The sequence below is a fragment of the Heloderma suspectum genome, chromosome 1 (genome assembly GCF_057233095.1).
Source record: "Heloderma suspectum isolate Gila_16-S chromosome 1, 16-S_ref, whole genome shotgun sequence".
NCBI classification, from domain to species: Eukaryota; Metazoa; Chordata; class Lepidosauria; order Squamata; family Helodermatidae; genus Heloderma; species Heloderma suspectum.
Window position 1 is genome coordinate 34,690,039 of NC_139458.1, and position 23,829 is coordinate 34,713,867.

Below are 23,829 nucleotides of genomic sequence, written 5' to 3' on the forward strand. Positions count from 1 at the left end.
GAGCAGTTTTGCAAATGTTCTTAACCTGGGGAAAATTTCAGTATGGAGGGATGTCTCCATAATCTGAAAGGGGAGGGCTTACCATTTAGTGTGGTAGCAGTGTGGCATTATTTTTATTTGTGTGTGTGTGTGCGCGCGCGCGTGTGTGTGTGTGCGCGCGCGCGTGCACGTGTGCGTGTCCTGCCCTTTTTTCCTCCAAAGAACACAAGGTAACTTACAGGATCCTCCTCCTCTCCATTTTATCCTCACAAGAACCCTGTGGGGTTGGTTCAGCTAAGAGTCAGTGACTGGCTTAAAGTCACCCAATGAGTTTCATGCCCAAGTGGAGACTAGAATCTGAATCTCCTGAGTCCCAGCTCCGCATGCTAACCTCTACATCACAGAGGCTCTCATTCCTTTTTTCTTTTTTAAAACCATTTTAACACCACTCTCTGTGGTAGTGGCAGAGTTCATGGCAGTAGGCTTTGTAAGTCAGCGGCCAATTTTCTCCAGAACGCCCTGGGATGCTACACCACAGGCAGGTCCCAGGCATGGTTTGAAGGCACATAATACAGCTACCTTGCTGAAGCTAAGCAGGTCTGGGTCTGGTCAGTGCTTGGAGGGGAGACCACCTGGGAACCTACATGTAGCCACCTTGAGTCCCACAATGGAAGAAAGGTGGGATATAAGGGAAATAAATACAATACAAAATACAATACATCCAGAACATTCTGAAGAAAAAGTGGTAGCCTCCAGACAAAGGCCACTTAGAGGATCTCTGCTGTCCCACAGGCAGCAGTGCTAAAATAGTAATAAAGGTAGGTGGAGGAAGACTTTGCCAGTGCCAAGTTAGCTTCTCCAAACTATTTTAACCCATCCTGAACAACTTTCAAATGGATCCCCCTAAATTTGCAGCCTGTTGTCCATTTGGGGTGCAGCCCACAATAAAACCACAGAACACTTGATTAAAAGCCTTGTTAAATGGGAAGATTTTCACCTGACGTCCAAATATCATCAATGAAGGTTTTTTCCAAATCTGTTTGGGAAGGGTATTCCAGAGATAGTCCAAGGTGCCACCACGGAAAAGTCTTGTCTGCAGCCAACTAATGTTAAGGTAGGACCATAGCTCAGTGGTAGAGACCATGCTTTCCATGCAGAAGGTCCCAGATTCAATCCCCGGCATCTCCAGGTAGGGCTAGGAAGGAATCCTGCCTGAAACCCTAGAGTGCTGCTGCCAGTCAGTGTTATCAAAACTGGGCTAGATGGTCCAAAGGCATTTTTCCATGTTCCTTACTGCCCCATTTCACAAAAAGACACTAAGAGAAGGGCCTCAAGTTGCTACAGATCGGGCAGGTTTGTATGGGAGAGAGGGTGTCTTTTTAAGGAACCTCTTCCCAAACCATGTAGGTCACAGGCATTACCACATCACCAACTGCACAAGATCCTTCACTCCTCTGTACACTCCTCAGAGGCCACCTAGTGATGTTTGAATGCATGGCTGCAAGTCAAGGATCTTTCATTTAGCTGAGTAGCAAGGCACATGCACTGCATGCACCAGGTCCCAAGTTCATCTGGCTCCTCTAGCTAAAAGGATCTGCTCGCATGGAAGACCTTTACCTGAAATCCAGGACAGCAGCTGCCAGTCAGAGTACAGAATACTGGGCTGTAAGTCTGACTCAGCATAAGGCAGTTTCTTGTAGGGATGTACGAAAGTCCCTTACCTGAACCCGAAAGTTGATTCACGGTGGGGGGGAGGCGCTCCGTCCCTTCCCCCGAAATTCTGGCCAGAGGGAGGCGCCCCATGCCTCCGGCCACGAATCCTCCTGTCCTGCTGGGACGCAAATGGCAGCAGCCGTAGCCACTGCCGTTTGCGTCCCTGCAGTCAGCTGTGATAGGCTACGTAAATGTTTACATAGCCTATCATGGCTGAGTGAAAAAAAAAACAAACCGCATGTACGCAAATGGCGGGGCCCATGGGCGCCACCATTTGCGTTCCTTATTTTGGCACGTGTAGTCTACGTAAACATTTACGTAGACTATGGTGAAAATCAGGGGAATGCTATTTGCGTTCCCCTTATTTTCGCCATAGTCTACGTAAATGTTTATGTAGACTACACATGCCAAAATAAGGAACGCAAATGGCGGCGCCCATGGGCCCCGCCATTTGCGTACGCGCGGTTTTTGGTTTTGTTTTTCACTCAGCCGTGATAGGCTACGTAAACATTTATGTAGCCTATCATGGTGTTTTTTAAAAATCTAGCCGTGATAGGCTACGTAAATCTTTACGTAGCCTATCACGGTTTTTGGGTTTTTTTAACTTGGAAATGGCGGCGGCAGCCAGTCGGAAGACCAGCTGCCGCCGCCGCCGAACCACCACCGAGCTGCCACCACCGCCGCCAGGGACATTCGCACAAGGTAAGTCCCGTCCTGGGGGGGGCGGGGGGGCAGACTGTTTCTCCACCAATTTCGGGGGGCCGAATGCGCTGGCATTCAGCCTCTCCGAGATTCGTGGAGAAATTCTCTGACACCCCTAGTTTCTTGTGAGCATTTAAGTTCCTAATCACTCTCAGCTAAAGAATGGGCTTGAGCTCCAGCCTCTGTTGAAGCAACATCTGTCTTGCCAGGGAGCTGTCCAAGGTCCTGCAGAATGTCTCCCTGCTATCTGACGCGCTCTCTCTCTCTCTCTGGAAAAGTTATCTGTTGTTATCCGATACCTGCTGATTAGTGCCAAGACAACTCCGGCTCCAGCTAAGACCCATCCAAGCCAGTATAGCAGCACGGTCACTGCACTGCTAGCTCCAATTTTAGATGGCGATGAAGTCATTCAGTTTAAGCAACAAATAAGTACCAGAAACAAAAACCCGACCCAGAAATAGACCTGCCAGATGACATCTTGATCCACACCCCAGCAGCATCTGTTCCTGTGACCTTTTGACAGCTGGATAAATAAGCCAAAGCACACCATCATGATGACTGCCTGTCATCTGAGGAATTTAGAAATAACCTAACCTGTGAAATTTGCACAAGGCAAGCTCCGTCATACAAGAACTCCTTAGAGCTTATTCTCAAGACCACATTGGTAAATGGCGGGTACCAGAAAAACAGCCTACAGAGTAAGCTTCCAGCCACCTCGGCCCAAGGCAAGCAAGCAGTGTCATGTGCAGGATTTGGCCTTCAGCATACATTCAGAAAGGTTATTTTCCCAACATTTCCAAAAGCATACTGAAAGACAAAGCTAGGAAATCATGGTGGGTGCACATGGCCAAAAGCCAGAGGCTTTTAGTGGCATCTTTAAGGCTTACTCTTATGGGCTAAATTATTGTAGAAACAGCATTTAAAAACGTCTATGGAGGCTAGCATGAGTCCTAACTGCCCCCATTCTCCATCCCTAATTAAATGACGGGATTTGCTATCATGAAAGGTGGTGATGGCCACCAGCTTCAAAGGGGCATTAGATGAATTCATGGAGGATAAAGCCATCAATGGCTACTAGTCATGATGGCTCTATGCTGTCTCCAGGATCAGAGGCAGCATGGCTCTGAATACCAGTTGCTAGGGAATAATAGCGGGAGACAGCTGTTGGACATTATGGGAATCAGGAAGCATCCACTTGGCATTCATTTGCCACTATGGGGACCATAATGCTGGACTATATTAGGCCCTTGGTCTAATGCAGCACAGCTCTTCTTAAGTTCTTACCCCACTTGCAGATTCCCCACTGCCTGCCTTTATATACAAATGGCAAGTGGTGTTTTTATTCACTGCCATCAGTGTACGTGGATGGCATTTTACAGAGGTTTTGTAAGCAAAAACTAGATAGGTCTCTTCCCACAAAGAACCTACACTCTAAAGTCAATGGGAGTAAATGATTTTTAAAAGGAACAAAACTGAGGTTTTTCAAATGTCAGTGAATGTCAGAATGCTAACTTTGCTCTCTACTGCCCCACCTCCTGTCAATTTTACCAATATTAACAAATGGATGGATTCCTGCTCTTTGTTTTTCTCCATGCCTCCTCACAGCCCTGGGCTACTTTTAAAATGTTTTGTTAATGTATTGCAAGAATTTTAAGATGTTTTCTGTTCCAATACAGCAATTCCAGAAGCATTAATAATAGGCTGAAGAGAACACAATGTGAAATGTTACTTCATACTTTTGTGCTTTCTAATACTTTTGAGAGTTCTTCCCACAAGATACCCTCAAGCAGTTTGACAAAGGAACAAGTTACCTAGGAGAGCTTTTAGAATCACCTTCCCTGGAGGGTGTAAAGTCAAGTCAAGAAGTGCACATGGTTAATATAATTTAGGTACAGGAAAGAACAGCCTATTCACGTACTGCCATCTAGATTCATCGGTTTTATGATAAAATATGAACATTTCTTATCAATTGTAACAACAATATATTTGGGGTGAAGGGTGAACCACAGGAGCTATCTTAACAGTGCTGGTTTGTGGCTCAACATAAAGACAAAAATCTGCTATTAATTATTACAGCTGATTTTAGTTACTGCCATTTCAACTTCTTTGATTTCATGATTATTGGATTTATAGAGGACACGGCTATCAATGACTACTAGTCATGATGGACACATATATTACCTCCGTATAGCTCCGTATGGCAGTTGCTGGGGAACACAAGCAGGAGGGTGTCATTGTGCCCATGTTGCACTTGTGGGCTTCCCAGGGGCATCTGGGGACAGAATGCTGGCCTAGAAAGGACTTCAGTCTGATCCAGCGGGGCTCTTTTTTATATTCTTATCTGTATTGTTTTATCTTACTGTTCTTTGTGAGTCACTGTCAGAACTGCGCCATCAAGTTGGTGAGTAAAGGGAGATATAATACAGGTGTACAAAATTACGCGTGGTGTGGAGAATGTGGAAAGGGATACATTTTTCTACCTCTCTCAAAATACTAGAACCCGGGGTCATCCCATGAAGCTGACTGGTGGGAGATTCAGGACAGATCAAATGAAGTACTTCTTCACACAGCACATAGTCAAACTATGGAATTCACTTCCACAAGATGCAGTGAGGGCCACCAATTTGGATGGCTTTAAAAGGAGGTTAGACAAATTCCTGGAGGAGAAGGCTATCAATGGCTACTAGTCCTGATGGCAATGTGCTACTTCCAGTATCAGAGGCAGTAGGCCTATGTACACCAGTTGCTGGGGAACATGGGCAGGAAGGTGCTGTTGTGCTTGTGTCTTGCTTGTGGGTTTCACATGGGGAGCTGGTTGGCTATTATGTGAACAGAATGCTGGACTAGATGGACCCTTGATCTGACCCAGTATAGCACTTCTCATGTTGTTAAGTGGGAACCAGGAGACAGAACAAGGGAGCTGGGACCCCAGAGAGTCAATGAAAACTATCACTGCCCAGGCAAAGCCCCAGCCTAAAGAGCAATCTTTTATAGCCTTTCTTGGTGAGAAAAGCTTATGGGTGGTCAGCCACTGGAGTAGGTGGGAACATTTTACCACAGGGGCGTTGAACCTCTTTCAACTGAGGATGGAATTCCATTTTGGAGAAGCTCTTGGGGGCTGCATTCCAGTGATGGGTGTAGCTGAATGAAAAAGGGGTGGAGCCAACAGCAAATCGGTGGAACCAAAAATAAAAAACTACCCACATATTTTAGCTGAAAGTTCTTACTGCCAGTAACTAAGCCTTAGGAGAGGCAGAGCCAGTGTGGTGTGGTGGCTAGAGTGTTGGACTTGGAGCCAGGCTCTAGTCCCCACTCAGCCACAGAAGCTCACTGGGTGACTTTGGGCCAGTCACAGACTCTCGGCCCAGCCTACCTCACAGGGTTGTTGTTGTGAGACTAAAATGGAGAGGAGGAGGATTTTGTACGCCGCCTTGGGTTCCTTAAAGAGGAAAAAAGGTGGAATATAAATGTAATAAATAATAATAATGATAATTTCAGTCTTTTAGAATGGGAGGAAACTATACGGAAGTGGGGGAACCACCAAACAACTGGTGGTTGGGGAAAGGGGGCATGGCCATCTGAGGAACTCCAGAGGGCTGGATTTGGCCCCAAGCCTGAAGTTGTACACAACTGTATTACTGCCTTGGGAAATACTCCCACCTATAGCCCTGGTAGCTTTTTGTGATGTTCCTTGTACAATGAAGCAATGCTGGAAACTGTTGTCTGCTGACGACAAACACTTTCTTGTGCTGTAGTACAAGAGTCCTTTGTCTTAGTTAACATTCCAGCTTGTCCCCTCCCATTCCCTCTCTGCAGGTGGCCACACCCTGACCCTCTTGATCTGTTTGTGGTAGTTCCTTTTCAGCCCGCCTCTTAAAGGAGCCTTGCCCTCATGCTCCCCACCTGAGCAGTGGATTCTTAGTTCTAGTCCTGCCAGCTCCCGACAGTCACCTTGATCGTTTTATGGAAAGGCAAGAGATAAAAATAGTAAATAACCCAATCAATCAAAATGAGATGACCGTCTTCAGCGATGCAGCAGATATCCTGCATTACAGCAGACATGACATGCAGCCCGATTCTATGTATTTTTACTCAGAAGTAAGTCCCACAGTGCTCAATAGGGATTTCTCTCTAGTACATCCTTCCCCAATCTGGTGCCCTCTAGAGGAGTTGGAGTACAACTCCCACAATCCTCAGCCAGCAATTCTATCTAGGAGTAAGTCCCATCAAAAACAGTAAACATGCTTAGGATTCTACTGTTAATGTTCTCACTGTCGGTGGAAACTCACATGATTAAATGTTCTTCCATACAAAGAAGTGTATACTAGAAAAAAAAGCCCTATGAGGAGAGGCCAAAAGAACTGGGCATGTTTAGCCTTGAGAAGAGAAGACTGAGGGCAGATTTGATAACACTCTTCAAGTACTTGAAAGGTTGTCACAGAGAAGAAGGCCAGGATCTCTTCTCAATCATCCCAGAGTGTAGGACACGGAATAATGGGCTCAAGTTACAGGAAGCCAGATTCCGGCTGAACATCAGGAAAAACTTCCTGACTGTTAGAGCAGTACGACAATGGAACCAATGACCTAGGGAGGTGGTGGGCTCTGCCACACTGGAGGCGTTCAAGATGAAGCTGGACAGCCATCTGTCAGGGATGTTTTGACTTAGATTCCTGCACTGAGCAGGGGGTTGGACTTGATGGTCTTATAGGACCCTTCCAACCCTACTATTCTATGATTCTATGATACATATCCACATATATAGGAAACTAGGGGTAAAGCAGATGGGAAAGTCATGCTAGCTTTCCAAGTACATGGTTGTTGAGGTATTTTGTATGGAGAGTATTCAGTCATGTAGCCTCCATCTGCAGTAGGAAGTGGTACAGCTGAGATCTAGATTCATCACCTCATTGAGAATTAGGCCTGAGGCTCGGAATCCCTGTCTTTCATGCATGGCTGTTATCTTATTTGTTTATCTCCCAGAGATAACTGAAACCATTACTCATGGGCTCTTTCCTGCACATTAGAATGAACTCATGATTTCACACAACCCTGTAAGAAGAGATTACATGCTGGAGAGAGAGAGAGAGATTGAGAGAGAAGAGGTAATAACCGGCTACAGCTTAGTTGTTTCAGCGCCAGCAGTGGGTGCAAGCTAAATTACTCCAGAGTCTCCTTCTGCTACCTTCTTAAGCTGCACATGCACCTTGACTGAGAAGTTATGGATAGGCACCTAGAGGCCAAGGCAACTGAAACAACCATTTCACATTTTGGAGGCATGCTTAGTATCGAAGTCGAGTATAAAACCACCAATGGTTCAGTTATTGATAGTATGCAAATGGTGAAATCAACTACTTTTGCCTGATCATAGTTATCACCAGGACATCCTCACGAGTATATTTTTGTGCATATCACCATTCATTTCAATGGGGCTTGTGCATAAGATGACCAGATGCAAAAGAGAGTGGAGCTCCTGCACCTTTAACAGTTGTGTAGAAGAGAGAATTTCAGCAAATGAAGCTTGCAATATAAGCTACACTTGCTGAAATTCCTTCTTTTCTGCAGCTATTAAAGGTACAGGAGCAGCCCTGTTGTCTTTTAGGTAACACTGTGGGGGGGGGGATATCATTTTTCCTTCTGGATCCTTCTCTAACATTACTTGTAACATCAGGTATTTACAAATATTTCAGGCAATAACATCCTGGGGAGGGACACCCCTCTCATTTCTTCTATGCTTTTGCCGGCTGGCTTCTTTTCTTTAGAAATTACAAGAATATAAATGTGAAATAATTATTAGATGAGCATGACTGAGGTCTGAAACTATTTTGCAGAGTCTAGATCAGTAACGGCATGCTTCTAATCACAGTCGGTTTGCTGATCTGCTCCCTGCTGAGGGAGCTACCTAAACAGTGACAAGGTAATATGTATGTATCTAATTTTCAATTACTATGCAGTTTCCTGATTTTCCTTGTTTATCATGAGACTGCCTATCTGATTTCTCTCATCTTAGGCTCTGTTACAGTTCCCCTTGGAACCCAATGTTCATGTTCTTCTCCAGACTTTCTAATTACAGCTCCTAATCAAACTTCTTTGGTCAGCGTGTCCCAGCCCCGATCCTATCCAACATTCAGATGTTCTGCCTTGATCTGCCTGCCTTTATATCTAGCTTTTTTCTTCTTTCTATAGACTGGTTACACTTCACATCCTATAAAACTCTAGGTTCACCGTCCCCAACCTGGTGCCCTCCAGATATGTTGGACTGCAGCTCCCTCATCCCCCAGTCAGCTATGCTAGCTGGGAATGTTGGGAGTTGTAGTCCAACCCCCTGGAAGGCACCAGGTTGGGGAAAACTGCCTTATAAATAAATGATCTGAAGTTAGGGAAGAATGTGAGTCAATATTTCTGAACTTCTGGACGTTCACAAAATTTATCTGAGATTGTCAACATTCATGTGAGAATACTGACGTTCACTAAATTTCAGCCATTCACTGAAAGATATACACTTTAGTCTGTGTTAATAAGCATGAACCTTTGTACAAAAGTATGTTGCATACAAGTAATAACACGTGCCATAAATTGATGGGGTTGCACATTTGAATCCAGAGGTGGATAACAATTTGCCCTCCGGATTGGCTTCTTTTTTTCCATGCATGCAACAAGTGCAACTTGCATGTGCAGAAATACCGTTCAAGCAAAAATATGTGTGCTATCCACTAAATGAATCAGCACTAGTGTTTTAACATCAGAAATGATATGAATGGTAGCATGCCATTCATATTGTTGAACGATGTAGAGAAAGGGGATAGAGAGAAATTACTCTTTTTCTCTCAGAATACTAGAAATCAGGGTCACCAAATAAAATGAATTGGCAATAGACTTAGGACAGACAAAAGAAAGTGCTTCTTCACAAGAAGCATAATTTAGGACACAATCCTAACTAGATAGGCGGCCACCTCCAAACAAGGAGGCAACCGCCTATCCTAAGCAGGACAGGAGAGGCATGGGGGGATTGTTCCCTCCACGCCTCTCCTGCCTTGCTATTTTTCGCTAGACAGCCATTTTCAGCTGTCTAGCAGCGGGGGGGCCAACCAGGAGAGGAAGCTGCCATACGACACATTGGATGTGTCATACGCACAGCTCTGCTCTCTGTGCCCTGGAACACCCCCCTCCCATGCACCTTTTCAGTCACTCCATGCTCATCTTCTGAGCATGGAGGACGGGGCTTCTCCACGCTGCCTTCAAGGTCAGTTCCTGGAAAAGAGCATATCCTATGGCCCTCTAGACAGTGTCTAGTGGCCATAGGATTGCTCCCTAAGTTATGGAACTCACTGCCACAAGATGTGGTTATGGTCAGTGCTTTAGATGGCCCCAAAGCAGGATTAGACAAATTCATCTGGAGCTATTAACCATGAGCTTAATGAAACCTACATGTTCAGTGGCAGTGTGCCTATAAGTACCAAATGCTGAGGACAAACCATGAAGACCAAACCATGGTTAGGGATAGACAAATCTGTCGATTTTGATTTCTCTCAGGTTCTTGTTTTTCAAATCTTAATTTTGGTTTGTCTTGACCTTTGTGAATTTCTCCAGTCTTAAATTCGGTTTGTCCCAAATGCTGTGAATTTTCATTTTTTTACATTTGCATGAAAATTCATAAACATCCTTCTGCATATTTCTCCTAATACATGCATTTCTAACGTATTTTTGCTTAATATTCACATTTTTTGCAAGGAGTTTCCCTAATATAATGGGGTGTTGAAAGTTATTTCCCCTAATATATATGTTTTTGTACAGATTTTGGGATTGGAGAACTCCATCACAAAATTCAGAGAAATCCAGATTTCAAATGATAACTAAGGGCGCAATCCTGTGGCCACTAGTCAGCAGCTAAGGCTGCCATAGGACAGGCTGGTTCCCTGAGAACTGACCTCCACCCCCTCCCACGCTGCCTTGTAGGCAGCACAGTTCGGCCCCATGTTCTACGCTTGTAAGAGCAGTGCGGAGCAGCAAAAACGGGGCATTTCTGAGGGCAGGGCAGGGCGGGCGGAAGTGCCTTTCTGGCGCTTCCTATGCTTCCATGTTTGGAGGCGACCGCCTATCCTGACAGGATCGCGCCCTAAGTGTTGGTTCACATAGTGGTTTGAAAATGTGAAATTAGGCAAGTCTGCATTAAAATGAAAAGTGAATGAATTTCTTCCTCATCCCTATGGCTTTTTCCTTTATCTCCTGCTTGTAGACTTCCCAGAAGCAACTGGTTGGCCACTGGTAGATATAGGATCCTGAGCTAAATTGGCTTTTGATCTGGTCTAACTGGGCTCTTCTTATGTTACACTGTTATGTGTACAGACAAATGTGACACGTGATGCAGCTGCTGCTTTTCCTTTATATCTAACAGCTCTACAGAGACTCTGCAACAATGGGAAATCAGGGGTAACGAAAGATTTCTGTCCACTGAGCTTCTCCTTTAAAAAAGCACTCACAGTCAAAAATAAACAGTGAATACTATTTGAGAAGGCACCTAAATACAGAAGCTTGGAAAAACCCCAAAGTTGTAATCTGTGCTTGGTAGCATTAATGGAACTGATGCTGTCAGCTTCTGGGAGTGAATTCCATTCTCACTCAGTGGGTGACCCAAGCCATGATGCAGTCTTGGAGAAAACCTTCAGTCCATGTTTCATTTGAATCCAAGATAAAAGGACAGCCGGTGAAGAGATGTGTTTTAACATCCAGCAGAATCAAACCAATATCCTCTTCCTGTAACAAGAGTGGATTAACTGCCCAGAGAGCTTCGGCTATGGGGGGGGGGGGGGATAGAAATGTAATAAATAATAATAATAACCAATACATTACAGAGTAGGGCCGCAGCTAAATAAATGATCCGTTGGCTTTTTGAGCAGAGAATGGGTCCTTCCTACCCTTTTATAATTCCTTCCTGCAGTTCAGGATAATGTGTGCATTGCTACATTTGCAATATATTGTGTGCAGGCTGGCAAAGCAGAAACTGAGATTTAAGGATCAGAGACATCTGTGGCCCCACAGCAAGGATCAACATACTCATTTAGTTTAGTTTTAGCCATAATCTCAGGGTGCTTTTGCAAGTGATAAGAAAATCTTTTATCCGATAAGGATTTTTTAAATGTGAATATGATAAATGCAGCATGTAATATGGGAAACGGCAATTATATACTCAAATTATAGCTTCATTCCTATTTTAATGATTTAACGCGCATGCATTTCCAGCCCTGTGAACAGATGTGGTCTTAAAATATGCACATTTTTTTATCATAAAGAAGCACAACATACATGTACCCTTCCTGGGGGCATTGTCTCTCCTGCACTAAAAATTATGGTGTGTGACATAATTGAGTTTGCAACAACAACAACAACAACAACAACAGCATCAACATTTTAACATGCATAATTTGGATTAGCATAATAAAACATAGCCGTAGAGATGTTGGACATTCCCAAAAAGCCATTTAATGGAGTGAGTTGATGTGACTGTAAAGCACAAGGGGTCTTGAAGCAGGGACTGTGGTAGCAGGAACCACGAGTCTTACCTTTGATACTACCATGGTAGCTGGCCAAAGTGGGGAGCTGCTGACATACTCCCTGCTATGCTTTAGTGCCACCACTGTATGTGGCCACTGGGTGGTACTGCAGCTAAAACTGAAGTGGCACAAGGGCCACCTGTTTCTACAAAGCCTTCTGATTCCAGACTGACTTGACTGCCTACCTTCTGAACTTTCACTTTCCTAGCTCCACTATCTAGCTTCCCCAGCCTGGCGCCCTCCAGCTGGACTACAGTCCCATCACCCCCAGCATGGGATGCTCCCATCATCCCCAGCCAGCCTTCTCCAGCCTTCTGCCTACTAGACGTGTAGGATTACAGCTCCCATCATCCCCTGCCAGCTGCTTGGGATGATGGGGTTGTAATCCAACGCTGCGCTACCTGGTCAGTGCCTCCTTGCCTCCAGAATGCCAACCCTGATAGGGACAGTGATGTTTTCATTTCTCTCCTCCTCTGTCAAAAGCTTGAGCATACCAGTAAAACTGAGTACACTAAATGCAATCATTTTAATGCAGATCAATGCATTGCTAAATCTTACAAAAACAGGTACCATTTCAATGTCGCATACTCAAAATCAAATAAATATTTTCTCAACGCACGGGCACAAACATCCCGCAACATTTTGTGTGACTGAAAAATTACCTCCCTGCTTGCCTGGGCAAGGCCTTAAGTCCCTGTGTCAGTCATCTCTCACCACGTTTTGTGCTCATTAAACCCTCTTGCTGCATGGTAGAGTCTTCAAGTCTGACACATCGCTGCAGCTCTTGCCACAGGAGCGCAAGAAATTGGAACTGAAAAAAATATCTTAAAGCTCCCCATTTCTTACCTGGCTCCGTGCAGTTCTTTTCTTCATGTGACGCATTATTTGATGCCATCAGTCTTCTATTCCTCCATAATTCTGACAGACCATTTTTGTCGGCAATACCTGACTCTTGTCCTGCATAAAGATAGACACAGTATTTGTACTGGGAGAGTGGCTGCTCCTACATATCCATATATATTATTTTTTTCACTAACCAAACATTCTCTGAGACTAAAGCAAAGCTTGGCATCTTTTGTTAGCACACATTATACTATATATGGGTTGATATGCATGCTGGAGAATGAGCTGAGTGAAGGAGAGAGAGCCAAAGGAGAGAAACAGTATGGTATAGTAGTTAGAGTACTGGCTGGAGAAATGAGAATGAAAATCCCCAGATGCAGCTTGCTGTGTGCCTTTGTGCCAGTCACTGGCTCTCAGCCTAACCTACCTCACAGGGTTGTTGTGCGGAGTAACCTACATCCTGAACTCAGTGGAGGAACGGTAGGATATACATGTGAATAATAACAATAAATCAATGCAGGTGAAAAAAAACTTCATGATAGCATGAGACTTCAGCACAGTCTTGTTAAACCTACCTATGATGAGTAAAAACTGCAACCAGGTAGGGAAGCTTTATAGCAGGGGTGGGGAATGTCTGATCCTCCCGATGTTCCTGGACTGCAACTCCCATCAGCACTAGCAAGCATAGCCAATGGTGAGAAATTATGGAGTTGCAGTCCAACATCATCTGGAGAGCCATATGTTCCCTACACCTGCTTTATAGTTTGTGGTTGGCTCTTTTCTTTTCAGCCACAAATAACTAATGCAGGTACATGTGGGGAAGCAGGATGACAAAAATGTTTGTGTACTAGTAACTTCTGTAGATCTTATTGGAAGGTAGTGTAAGACACTACAGAAATGTTCAAAGAATACTTTGAAATGTTCAAAGAGTATTTGCAGTGCTGGTTAAAAGTAAATACAGTACATGATATCAGGGTGCTTTTTAATTTCTTTTTTAAAACTTTAGCTACCAATTAAATCTTCAGCTACCAGCTTCTTCAGCTACCAGCTTCTTCCTTTTTTAAATTCTGCTTTGTAATTCAACCCTCAACTATGTATTTATTTATATAGTACATTTCTAATCTGCCCAATAACTAATGTTCTCTGGTGGATTACAACCAGGTAAAAAACTAAAATGGCATTTTAAAACAGTTAAAAATATAAAATACAATACAAATATTTAAAAGAATACAATATAATAAAAAAACATTAAGCAGGAACTGATAAAACAGCCATAATAACCTAGAACTAGTTATATATGCTTACCACTTCCTCATTCCACTATGCACCTAAAGAGAAGTATCTACGAAAGCCCAAGCACTAATAAACCTGAAGACTCTAAAACAGTATGGCACAATGGGCTTGCCTGCTTGCTTGGTTTTGCTGCTGTTCCAAACAGCTCTGCCACTCTCATGTAACCTACATCATAATGCACTATCGTAATGCACAAAAGGATTTGGGGTGGTGACAATGACAGCAGTGGCAACACTGAAGCCTCTATCAGTGATTGGCTGGGCTGCCCTAATGTCACAGAAAGGATGAGCCAGCAGAAGGTATCTACGGCTGCCACTGGTTGAACTGCTATGATCCTTGGCAGGCAGAAAGCCTTGGGAAAAGAGGAGTAGAATATTTAATTTAAAATATTTCTAGGCTGCAAAAGCCCTCCCAAGGCAGCTTACAACATTAAAATTAATAAAATAAAAAAACTGATACAATAGCAAGGCAGCAAACATTCATAAAACAAGAAAAATCAGCAATAAAACATTACTTAATACCTACCGCATCACTGCAGCTACAAAGCAGAACAAAGAGTCCAGTAAAACATAGTCAGAGTAAGCCAGAGTAAACAAGTAGGTTTTCAGGATCTTCCTGCAGTGATGGAGTCTGATGGACCCCCAATGGCAACCCATTCCAGAGGTGTTGGGGCCACTGCAAAAAAGGCCCTCTCTCGTGTACTTGCCCACCTAACTGCCCTCAAAGGTGAGCAAGTGAAAAGGGCCTCTGTTGCTGATCTTAAAATATCAGGAGACTAGGAAAGCAAGAGCTAGGACTTTTTGAGGAGAGTGGAGGACAGGAAGGCCTGGCGTGCTATGGTCCATGGGGTCACGAAGAGTCGGACATGACTTAACAACTGAACAACAACAAGGCTAGGGGTCCTAGGACAGGAGAGTTGGAAGAGCAAGTGATCCAGAGATGATGGGAAATAGTTGAAGACAAGAAAGAGGAATCTGAGAGGGGAAGGAAAACTAGGATAGAGAAAGTGGGCTGATATGCACAACCAGGAGCTGAGGCTAAAGGTCACCCATTGATTCGAAATCACCAGCCAGATCTTTGGCTGTAGGCTTCTAGTTTACAATATAATTATTGCAAATTATATACCCATTTTCGCAACTGCAAAACTTGTTATTCGTTCATTCAATTTCTATCCTGTCTTCTGATCTACAAGCATCCCCAATGCAGCTTAAATAAAGTAATTAAAGTATGGCTGCTTCTGCCCCTCTAACATTGCACTGGGGTAGCATATTCTCCCCTCTTCCCTCGCAAAAAAACCCAAGTCACTGTGAACAACGACTTCATCTACCAAGCTGAGATTCCCGAAACACTGATTTCTACTGTGGGGTGAGCTGAGGTCGGGGGGGGGGGAGATTAGTCTCTGAGCACTGGACCACTGGGGCAATATCTCATCACTTTTTCTGGCTAAGATCAGAGTTTGTAAGCCCATGTCTCACCCTTAATTCAAGCAAAAACAGTCTGCACGTCCCAAAGGACAAGTGATTTGCATAATACATTGCTGCAGGTTTTTCTGGGTGTGGGAGTCACTCTAGCTTGTGTATACATGGGGACAGCACTGAGTGCAGTAACACAGAGCTCTCACACATGAGGCAGATTTTTTTTTCCTGCTCTGAGACATTTCTAAAATATGGAAGATGTTTTACTGCATAATAGGGAGATATTTTACTGCTTTTTCCCACTGCTGTGGGAGCTGGTGGGCTCTCCTGTGCTCGAGGTATTTAAGCAGAGGCTGGATAGCCACCTGTCAGGGATGCTCTTGTTGCACCCTCTGCATTGTAGATCTTGCAATGAGCTGAGTATGGCAGTTTCAGGGAGGTGGCAGTTTCAGGGAGGATGGAGGGATGGCAAGGTGTTGGAGGACAGAGCTATATGTGTACCACCCAACTGCCCTGGGTTGGACTACATGACCTTCAAGAGACCTCCCAACTTTAGAATTCTAGGATTCAATGTTATTCTCATATGTGACGATGAGCAAGTAAGAACAGCCTTGCTGGATTCCATCTTGTTCATTACTCTGTCTCCTACCATGGCTGGTCAAATGCCTGGGGAATCTCACAGGCAGGTCATGATATATTAGCCAAATGCTGTTGCTTGTTCCCATCACAGGGCTGACCCTACCATTAGGCAGACTGAGGTGGCTGCCTCAGGTGGCAGTTTCAGGGAGGATGGAGGGATGGCAAGGTGTTGGAGGACAGAGCTATATGTGTACCACCCAACTGCCCTGTGCTGTCTAAGCTACTTCGCTGCCCCCAGATGCAGTAGAGGCAGCCACAGTTGAAGTAAGATTCAATGGCCAGGCCAGTCAGCTTCTGCACAATGGGAGGGCGCCATCTTGTCCTTTGACTCAGGCATCAAATGCCTTGGGGTGGCTGTGCTGCGCACCACCACAAGCCATCTAGCACAGCCTTCCCCAACCTGGTACCCTCCAGATGCTGGCTGGGGATTAGGGGAGTCATAGTTCAACGCATCCGTAGGGTATCAGGTTGGAGAAGGCTGATTTAACCATTATATCAGGGACGGGCAACTTATGGCCCTCCAGATGTTAATGGACTACAAATCCCATCATACCACACCATTAGCACTACTGGCTAGGGCTGATGGGAGCTGCAGTCCAACCACATCTAGAGGGCCACAAGTTGCTCATCCCTGATTTAGCTGTACATTGCCTCTAATTATGGAGATACATGCAGGTGTAACTTCTACACTCAGGGTTCAAAAACATAACAATTTGGTTGTGTTCAAAGAAAAGACAAACATAGATTCTCCAGCTAGTGATACTACCAGGGGCAAGCAAATCAATGGAAAAGGCTGATGATGAGCTTCCCTTAAGACACACACACATTTTCTGAAAATTAGGACATTTGCCTTTGCCATGGTCAACCTGGCCATCACAGTACTCACAGAAGAACCTGCACAGAACTGACATTGTTCTCAATTAAAACACAGGTTACTTCAAAAATCTCTTTCAAGTGCCCTGCACAGGGACAAGTTCAAAGAAGCCTTTATTCTAAAGCAGCTCAGTAGGAATTTGCCATTTAAATGCCCGCAGAAATGCTAGCTGTGCAAGTAGAAACAAGTGCACACAGATCCTGCCACACACATCCTGAGCTCATCCATACAAACCTGGCTTAGACAATTGAAGGAAAAGGGATGTGAACTGGATTACCGGTTCAGGGCCTAATGCTGCACATTTTAAAAACAAGTTATATTTATATAATCCAAAGGGCAACAGGCTAATAATAATAATAATAATAGTAATAATAATAGTAATATGGATTCAGCTAACGTAATGCAATATCTTTATGACATGTTGTTCAGTCGTGTCCGACTCTTCATGACCCCATGGACCATAGCACACCAGGCCTTCCTGTCCTGCGCTCTCTCCCGGAGCATGCTCATGTCCATATTAATTGCATCGGTGATGCTATCTAGCCATCTCATCCTCTGCCGTCCCCTTCTCCTTTTGCCTTCAGTCTTTCCCAGCATCAGAGTCTTTTCCAGAGAGTTTTCTCTTCGCATTAGGTGGCCAAAATATTTGAGCTTCAGCTTCAGTATCTGTCCTTCCAGTGAGCACTCAGGGTTGATTTCCTTTAGGACTGACTGATTTGACCTCCATAGGTTCTAGTGAATTCAGATATCTGAATTTGGGTTACTAGAGTTTTTGCAGGAGTAATTTTTTTCCAAAGTAAAAAATATACATGGGATGCAACATTCACAAGGTTTTTGCATTATCTGTAAGAGGAAGACTAGATTCTTGTCCACATGGTGCTGCTCACTGGCCTTTTCCACCACACTCAACAAGAGTATTTTGCATTCCAACAGAATATTTTTCAGAAGCTGTTGTCTGATAGTATTTTTCCATGAAGTTGAAATGCTTTGCTGGATGTGGGTGGGTAAGGTGGACTGTGGGTGTGTAGGTGGGTGTCCATGCATATACACACATATATAAAGAGGAATGGGACTGACAAATTATTATTACATTGTTAGAGTACTTCCTCACCAACTAGAAAGCTGAAAATTGGTGCATACAGGTAGGGATGTCCATCATGGGGAAATCCAGCCTTTTGGGGGCTTGATGAATTTCCCCGGAGCACTGGCTCGGCTCACATTCACGAGCCAAGCTGTAGGCTTTTTCCTGGAATCCAGGAAATTTCAGTTTTATTTTTTTCTCTCTAAAATCAGCAAGTTATGAAAATTCCAGTCATAATTAGTGTAATTAGTGTAAATTCAGGCTGTAAAGTGCTTAGTTATGCGCAAATTGCAGTTGCAATTTGTCAAAATTACACTAACTGCAGCTGAAATTTGCGCAAGTTACACAAATTGTAACTGCATTTGTGTAACTTGCTGATTTTAGAGGGGAAAAAATAAAATGGAAATCTGTGAGCTGGCCCAACTCACAGAGATCAAGTCAGGCCAGCTCACAGGTTGGTGAGTCAGAATCTGGGGGGGCCAAGCTGCAGAACGCTCAGTGGACTTTACCCTGGACGGATTCCTCCGACATCCCTACATACAAGTCGAAAAACACTAAAAAAATAAAAAAGACTGAATGTGGGACAACTGTATTCCCTTGAAATGGGTAATACAAAGTAAGTCCAAAAGTGCTTAGGATTAGTGCCAAGTTGAAAATTCTCTAATGAGAATTTTTGGCTCGAATTTGGAGGTATAAGGGATACTTAGATGATTTCGATCAGAGCTGGGCAACATGTAGCCCTCCAGATGTTTTGGCTTACAACTCCCATCATCCCTCACCATTGGCTATGCTATCTAGAACTGATGGGCGTTGTAGGCCAAAACATCTGCCCACCCCAATATATGATGGTAAATGAGCCCGGCCTTGTGAGACTTGAGCTCACACAATCACCCTCCCCTCCCCTTCTCCTTTGTATACAAGAGGAGGAGAAAGCTTTCGCTTTCACATTTGACTAAGCCAGGTTCCCATTACATACAAACTCAGGTAACGGAGGAGTATTCTAACCAATGTTAGTTAAAACAAACCAGGATCAACCCATTGTTTGATCACTAATTAGCATTAGAATAAACAACAGGCACTTGAGTCCATACATAATGGAAAACTGTGGTTTAGTCAAAAGTGACAGCATGTGAAGAAGAAGAGGAGGGGGAGTGTATGAGGCTGAAGTCTGCCATGCCTCATTTGTGATTATTTGAGCCATGGCTTATGATTATCTGAACCAGGCACAAGTCGTCCTGATTACTAGAAAAGTCTGAAAATCTAATTGTTTTTATATCCAATCGTCAAACATTCAAACATAAAATGTACCTCATATTAGAGGCCAGCATTCCAGCTCAGAGCAAGCCAAGCCACACAGAGGATAGAATGCTGGCTGAGGGAGTTCTATAAGGTTTTACACATTTTAATCAGGGGGAGAGGAGATTTCTAGTACCAACCGGGAATGGAAGTTCAAACACAGATTGTTCGACACATGAATCAGTGCCAAAGGGTGTGGGTGTTCCGCTTCGACACACTACAGTGATCCTTGCATTGGGCAAAGGGGGATGTTCATTGGCTGACAAGAACTTACCTTCTATGCTTGCAGAAAACAAACTGGATATGCTACACATACAAAATAAGGTTTGACATTTATCATATACAGTTCTTGAACTAAATGCACTACTTACACTATTTAAACCGTAAAGCCTCCAGATTGCTCCAAAAGAGATTTATTGCAGTTATCCACAATAAGTTTATTGCTATGATCGGATCCTCCCATTTTAGATAAATATGCAATGAACAAAGAAATCAAATTCCAATGAATACTGAAAAATTAGGGTGCAATTCTATGGCCCCTGGGAGGGTGTCCCAGCAGACACAGGATATTGTGGACCTCCTTCTCTATGTGCAGAGAAGGTGGCCCACTCACAGAGAGGGAGCTCTGCCCACAAAGGCCCTCCCTGGATGTCACCAGGGCTTTTCCCACCATGGCTGCCCTGTCAGCAATGGGGCCCAAAACAGGGATTTGGGCAGTGGAGGCTGATGGTTCTGATATCAGTGGTCAGAACTCTAAAGGAATTATCCAAGGTTTTGAACCTATTTGGGGGATTGGGTTCAGCACCTTCAATATCTGACTGCAACCCAGATCCACAGCCCTACTGACATCGGGACCATCAGCCTCCACTAGATTTGGGGGAACACACACATCACACATACTCCTTGATCAGGGTTTTTGATGCTGTATTTCCCCAACACCTACTATTGAGTAATGGTAGATAACACGCCCACGCACATGTCCAAGCTAAGGAGAGCTGCCAACCTGTAGCCTGACAAGTCATTCTTTTAATAGCTACCTGGCAGAGTGGAACAGGCTTCCCATGTCTAGTAATAAAGCGAGGAGCTACTGCACCTGCCAAACTTCTCTCATTAAACGCACAGGAGCCCTATTGGCGGAAGAAGAGGAGCTGGCAACCCTATGACCAAGGTTGCCAGATGTCTGTTTATTTAAGAGCCTGCCGTATTTTAAAGGATTGTCTACAGTTCAGGAACATAACAAATCCCTATGGATCATAACAGATTACCGTGGCTTCTGATCTGCCACAGCTTCATCAAACCCCCCAGAACAGAGTGCAAAAGTCCACAGCTCCTTATTATTATTTCTTAAATGCTGATCTGGCAACCTCAGTTCTAATCTGCCAATTTTGGAATTACTGTTTTAAGCCTACAGAGAGAGAGAGAGAGAGCGGCACAGCGGGTAAACAGAAAGCATTTCTGTGGGCCAGTTGTTGTTGCCAGGTTTTGTACAACTCAGCTTACAGGGGGCTTTTTGAAAGGTGGGAATGAAGTGAACCAGACAGTTACCAACATTTTTCAGCAACATCCATCTCTGGTGAAAGTTCAGTCAGTGGGCACTATAGCTTTTATGCAATGTACAAAGAAATGAGGCAGAAAGTCACCAAATCACTATTCCTGATTCACAAGTGCGCACAGACACACACATCTCAGTTTTGCTCTGTTCCCCTCATCTTTCTGAACCAATGCTTAACCATGATCACAAAAACCACTCTTAAGTGGGACTCCATGTCCTACAGAAATATAGCATAATGATAAAAATTATTCCACATACTCAATATCCCCAAATTTGACTCTGGAAGACCCATGCCTAAATCACATGATTGTTACAGAAGTGAGTGTACATCAATGTGCCAGTTCCTTTTTCCTACCTACAATAGGAAAAAAATGTACATAAATCTGCCCTGTATTGCTGGTAGACAATGCTTAAACTGGAACTACCAGCTTGAATCATCTGCTTAAGCATCCAGGAACAATCTTGCATTGTTGCTCCATTGAGATCAAATGCACCCCCTCACCTCCATGTTTGGCATGGACCTCTATGAATCAAGAAACATGCAGCATTACCCCTGCCATGACTGAAGCTGAAATCCTAAACACACGAACTTGGGAACAAAGCCCACTGAACTCCATGGGTCTTCAGAGTAAACATACACAGGATCACACCATAAGCAGGAGCTAAGAACTGGCCGATTCATCGCTATTTCTACTGGCAGCAGATTCAGGACAGAAAAAGGAAGCACTTTGTCACACAGAATGTAATTAATCGATGGAACTCACTGCCATAAGACGAAGTGAGGGCCACCAGGTTAGATGACTTTGGAAGAGGATTAGTCAAATTCACTGAGGCTGAGCCTACTCAGGGCCACCAGTCATGACGGCTGTATAGAACCTGCAGCTTTCAGAGGCTCTAGTACATCTCTGAATGAAGCTGCTGGGGAGCTACAACAGGATCACAGAACATAGATTCATAGGGTTGGAAGGGGCCTACAAGACCATCGAGTCCAACCCCCTGCTCAGTGCAGGAAGCCTGATTCTGAAGCGGTCTCCCATCCAAATACTAACCAGGGCTGACCCTGCTTAGCTTCAGAGATCAGGCACATCCATTGCCACCTTATTCTACTGAGAGGGCTCTTGCCCTTATGTCCTGCTTGTGGGCTTCTCCAAGGCATCTGTTCGGTCACTGCAGTGGGAAGCAGCATGCTGAACTAGATGGACTGCCACTCTGACCCAGCTTCATATGTGCTGAGATCCTGACATGAGGAATCACTCACATGTGAATGTATGCTGGGATAACTGTTGCACTGCAGAAAAACATCCTGTGAGCCTAATGGGGGAGGATGGTACACAAGGGGCAGTTACCTTCTATTTATACCAGTGCTAGGCAACCTAGTGCCCTCCAGCTGTTTCAGTCTACAACTCCCATTAACCCTGATCACTGAGGATGGGGTTGATGGGAGCTGGAGTCCAAGAACATCTGCAGAGCACCAGGTTGCCTAACCCTGGTTTTATACAAACTTAAACCTCTCTTTCCAAGCCTGCCATATAGATCCGTGTGCGTGCGCGCGTGTGTGTAACCCACCCACCCTTTCCATTCCGCCCGCCGGCCACCCACTTACCTAGCTTGGAGAGAAGGCTGGACACGCACCAAACGAAGGAGAGGATCGCGCAGATGAAGCCGAGCTGTTGCAGCAGCATCTCCCGCCTCTTGCGAACTTTCCTCTGCTTGAAGAGGGGAGGCTTCGGGGGGACGATCGGCTGGACTTCCAGGCCCATGGCAGCCAGGGGCCGGCTGGACACGGCTGACAGCCTCCTCCTTCCCTCCGTGTCTTGCAAGCGGGAGACTCACTCGGAGGGGACCCCCGTGGAGGGTTCCATCCTCACGACCAAGGGCGAGACGCGCATCAAGGAAACGGGTCCGGCATCAAGAGTCAGGGAGGCAAGGGACGGAAACACGCAGCCACGGGCAGGGGCGGCTGGGCAAAAGGGGAGCCGCGAAAGCCGCCCGCAGCAGGTGGCGAGTGATGCGCCGGGGCTCAGCGGGCGCCCATCGCCGGCGCAACCGGGCAGGCGGCGCAAGTATCAGCCCCCTTCCGCCCCGCTCCCTCCCTGCAGGCCGGCCCCGGCTGCTGCCGAGAGGAGAAAGCCGGGCAAGGCAAGAAACCCCCGCCGGCTCTGGAGAAGCAGCTGACAGAGCGGCACCCAGCAGCCGCAGCAGCCGCCTCGGTCGGTCCCTGCCTGCCTGGCTCCACAGGAGGAGGAGGGGGGAAAGTGCCCTGGCAGATCGCAAGCGCCGCCCGGGGACAGCGCGCGGAAGAGGGGGCGAGATCCAGGCGGTCAGGAGCAGGGCGGCGGCGGCTCAGCTCCGCGCAGCATCCCGCTTGGAAACTTTTAGATCCACCTTCCTTTCCTCTTGCCGCTGTTGCCACAGGCTTGCAAGGCGGCGGCGGCGGCAGCAGGTCTCCTCCTCCGCCTCCTCCGCTCCATCATCCTCATCCTCCCCCTGGCAGCTGGGCTGCCTCCTCTCGAGTTGGACGCCAAGCGCACGCGAGCCCCGCTCCTGCCTGCCTTCGCCCGAGGCGCTCCCTGCGAGGCGACGGGGCAAATTCCTGCGCAGAGCACCTGCCTGCCTGCCTGCCGGCCGGCCAGCAACGCCTCCTCCTCCTCCTCGCCCCCGTCAGCCTCGTCCTCCCTCGGGTTCCCGGGCCACTTTCCCTCCGAAGCGCCTTAGTCCTTCCCCCGCGCCCCACTTTGCAGGCAATGCGCATGCGCCCTCTTTAGCCCCCTCCCTGTGCGCCCCACTTCGTTGTCGATGTGTTTTCCCGCGCTCGCCTTGGGGGAGGCGGGAGAGAAGGGCGGGGGGTTAACCGACCCAATTAATACTTTCCCCTGAATGGCGCAGGAATGAGC

At 45.6% G+C, this 23,829-nt stretch overlaps 1 protein-coding gene across 2 annotated transcripts in view; it reads right to left on the minus strand.

Annotated features, from left to right (window-relative positions):
• Positions 1-23,622, minus strand: part of SLC24A4 (solute carrier family 24 member 4) — a 158,838-nt gene extending 135,216 nt beyond the window's left edge. For both annotated transcript variants that reach the window (XM_084826872.1, XM_084826862.1), the window contains exons 1-2: positions 22,539-23,622; positions 12,789-12,899 (exon numbers count right to left, since the gene is read on the minus strand). In XM_084826872.1, the coding sequence (XP_084682998.1) occupies positions 12,789-12,899; positions 22,539-22,695 (268 nt within the window). In that variant the 5' untranslated portion in view covers positions 22,696-23,622. The remainder of the gene's footprint in view (positions 1-12,788; positions 12,900-22,538) is intronic.
• Between the last annotated feature and the right edge of the window lie 207 nt (positions 23,623-23,829).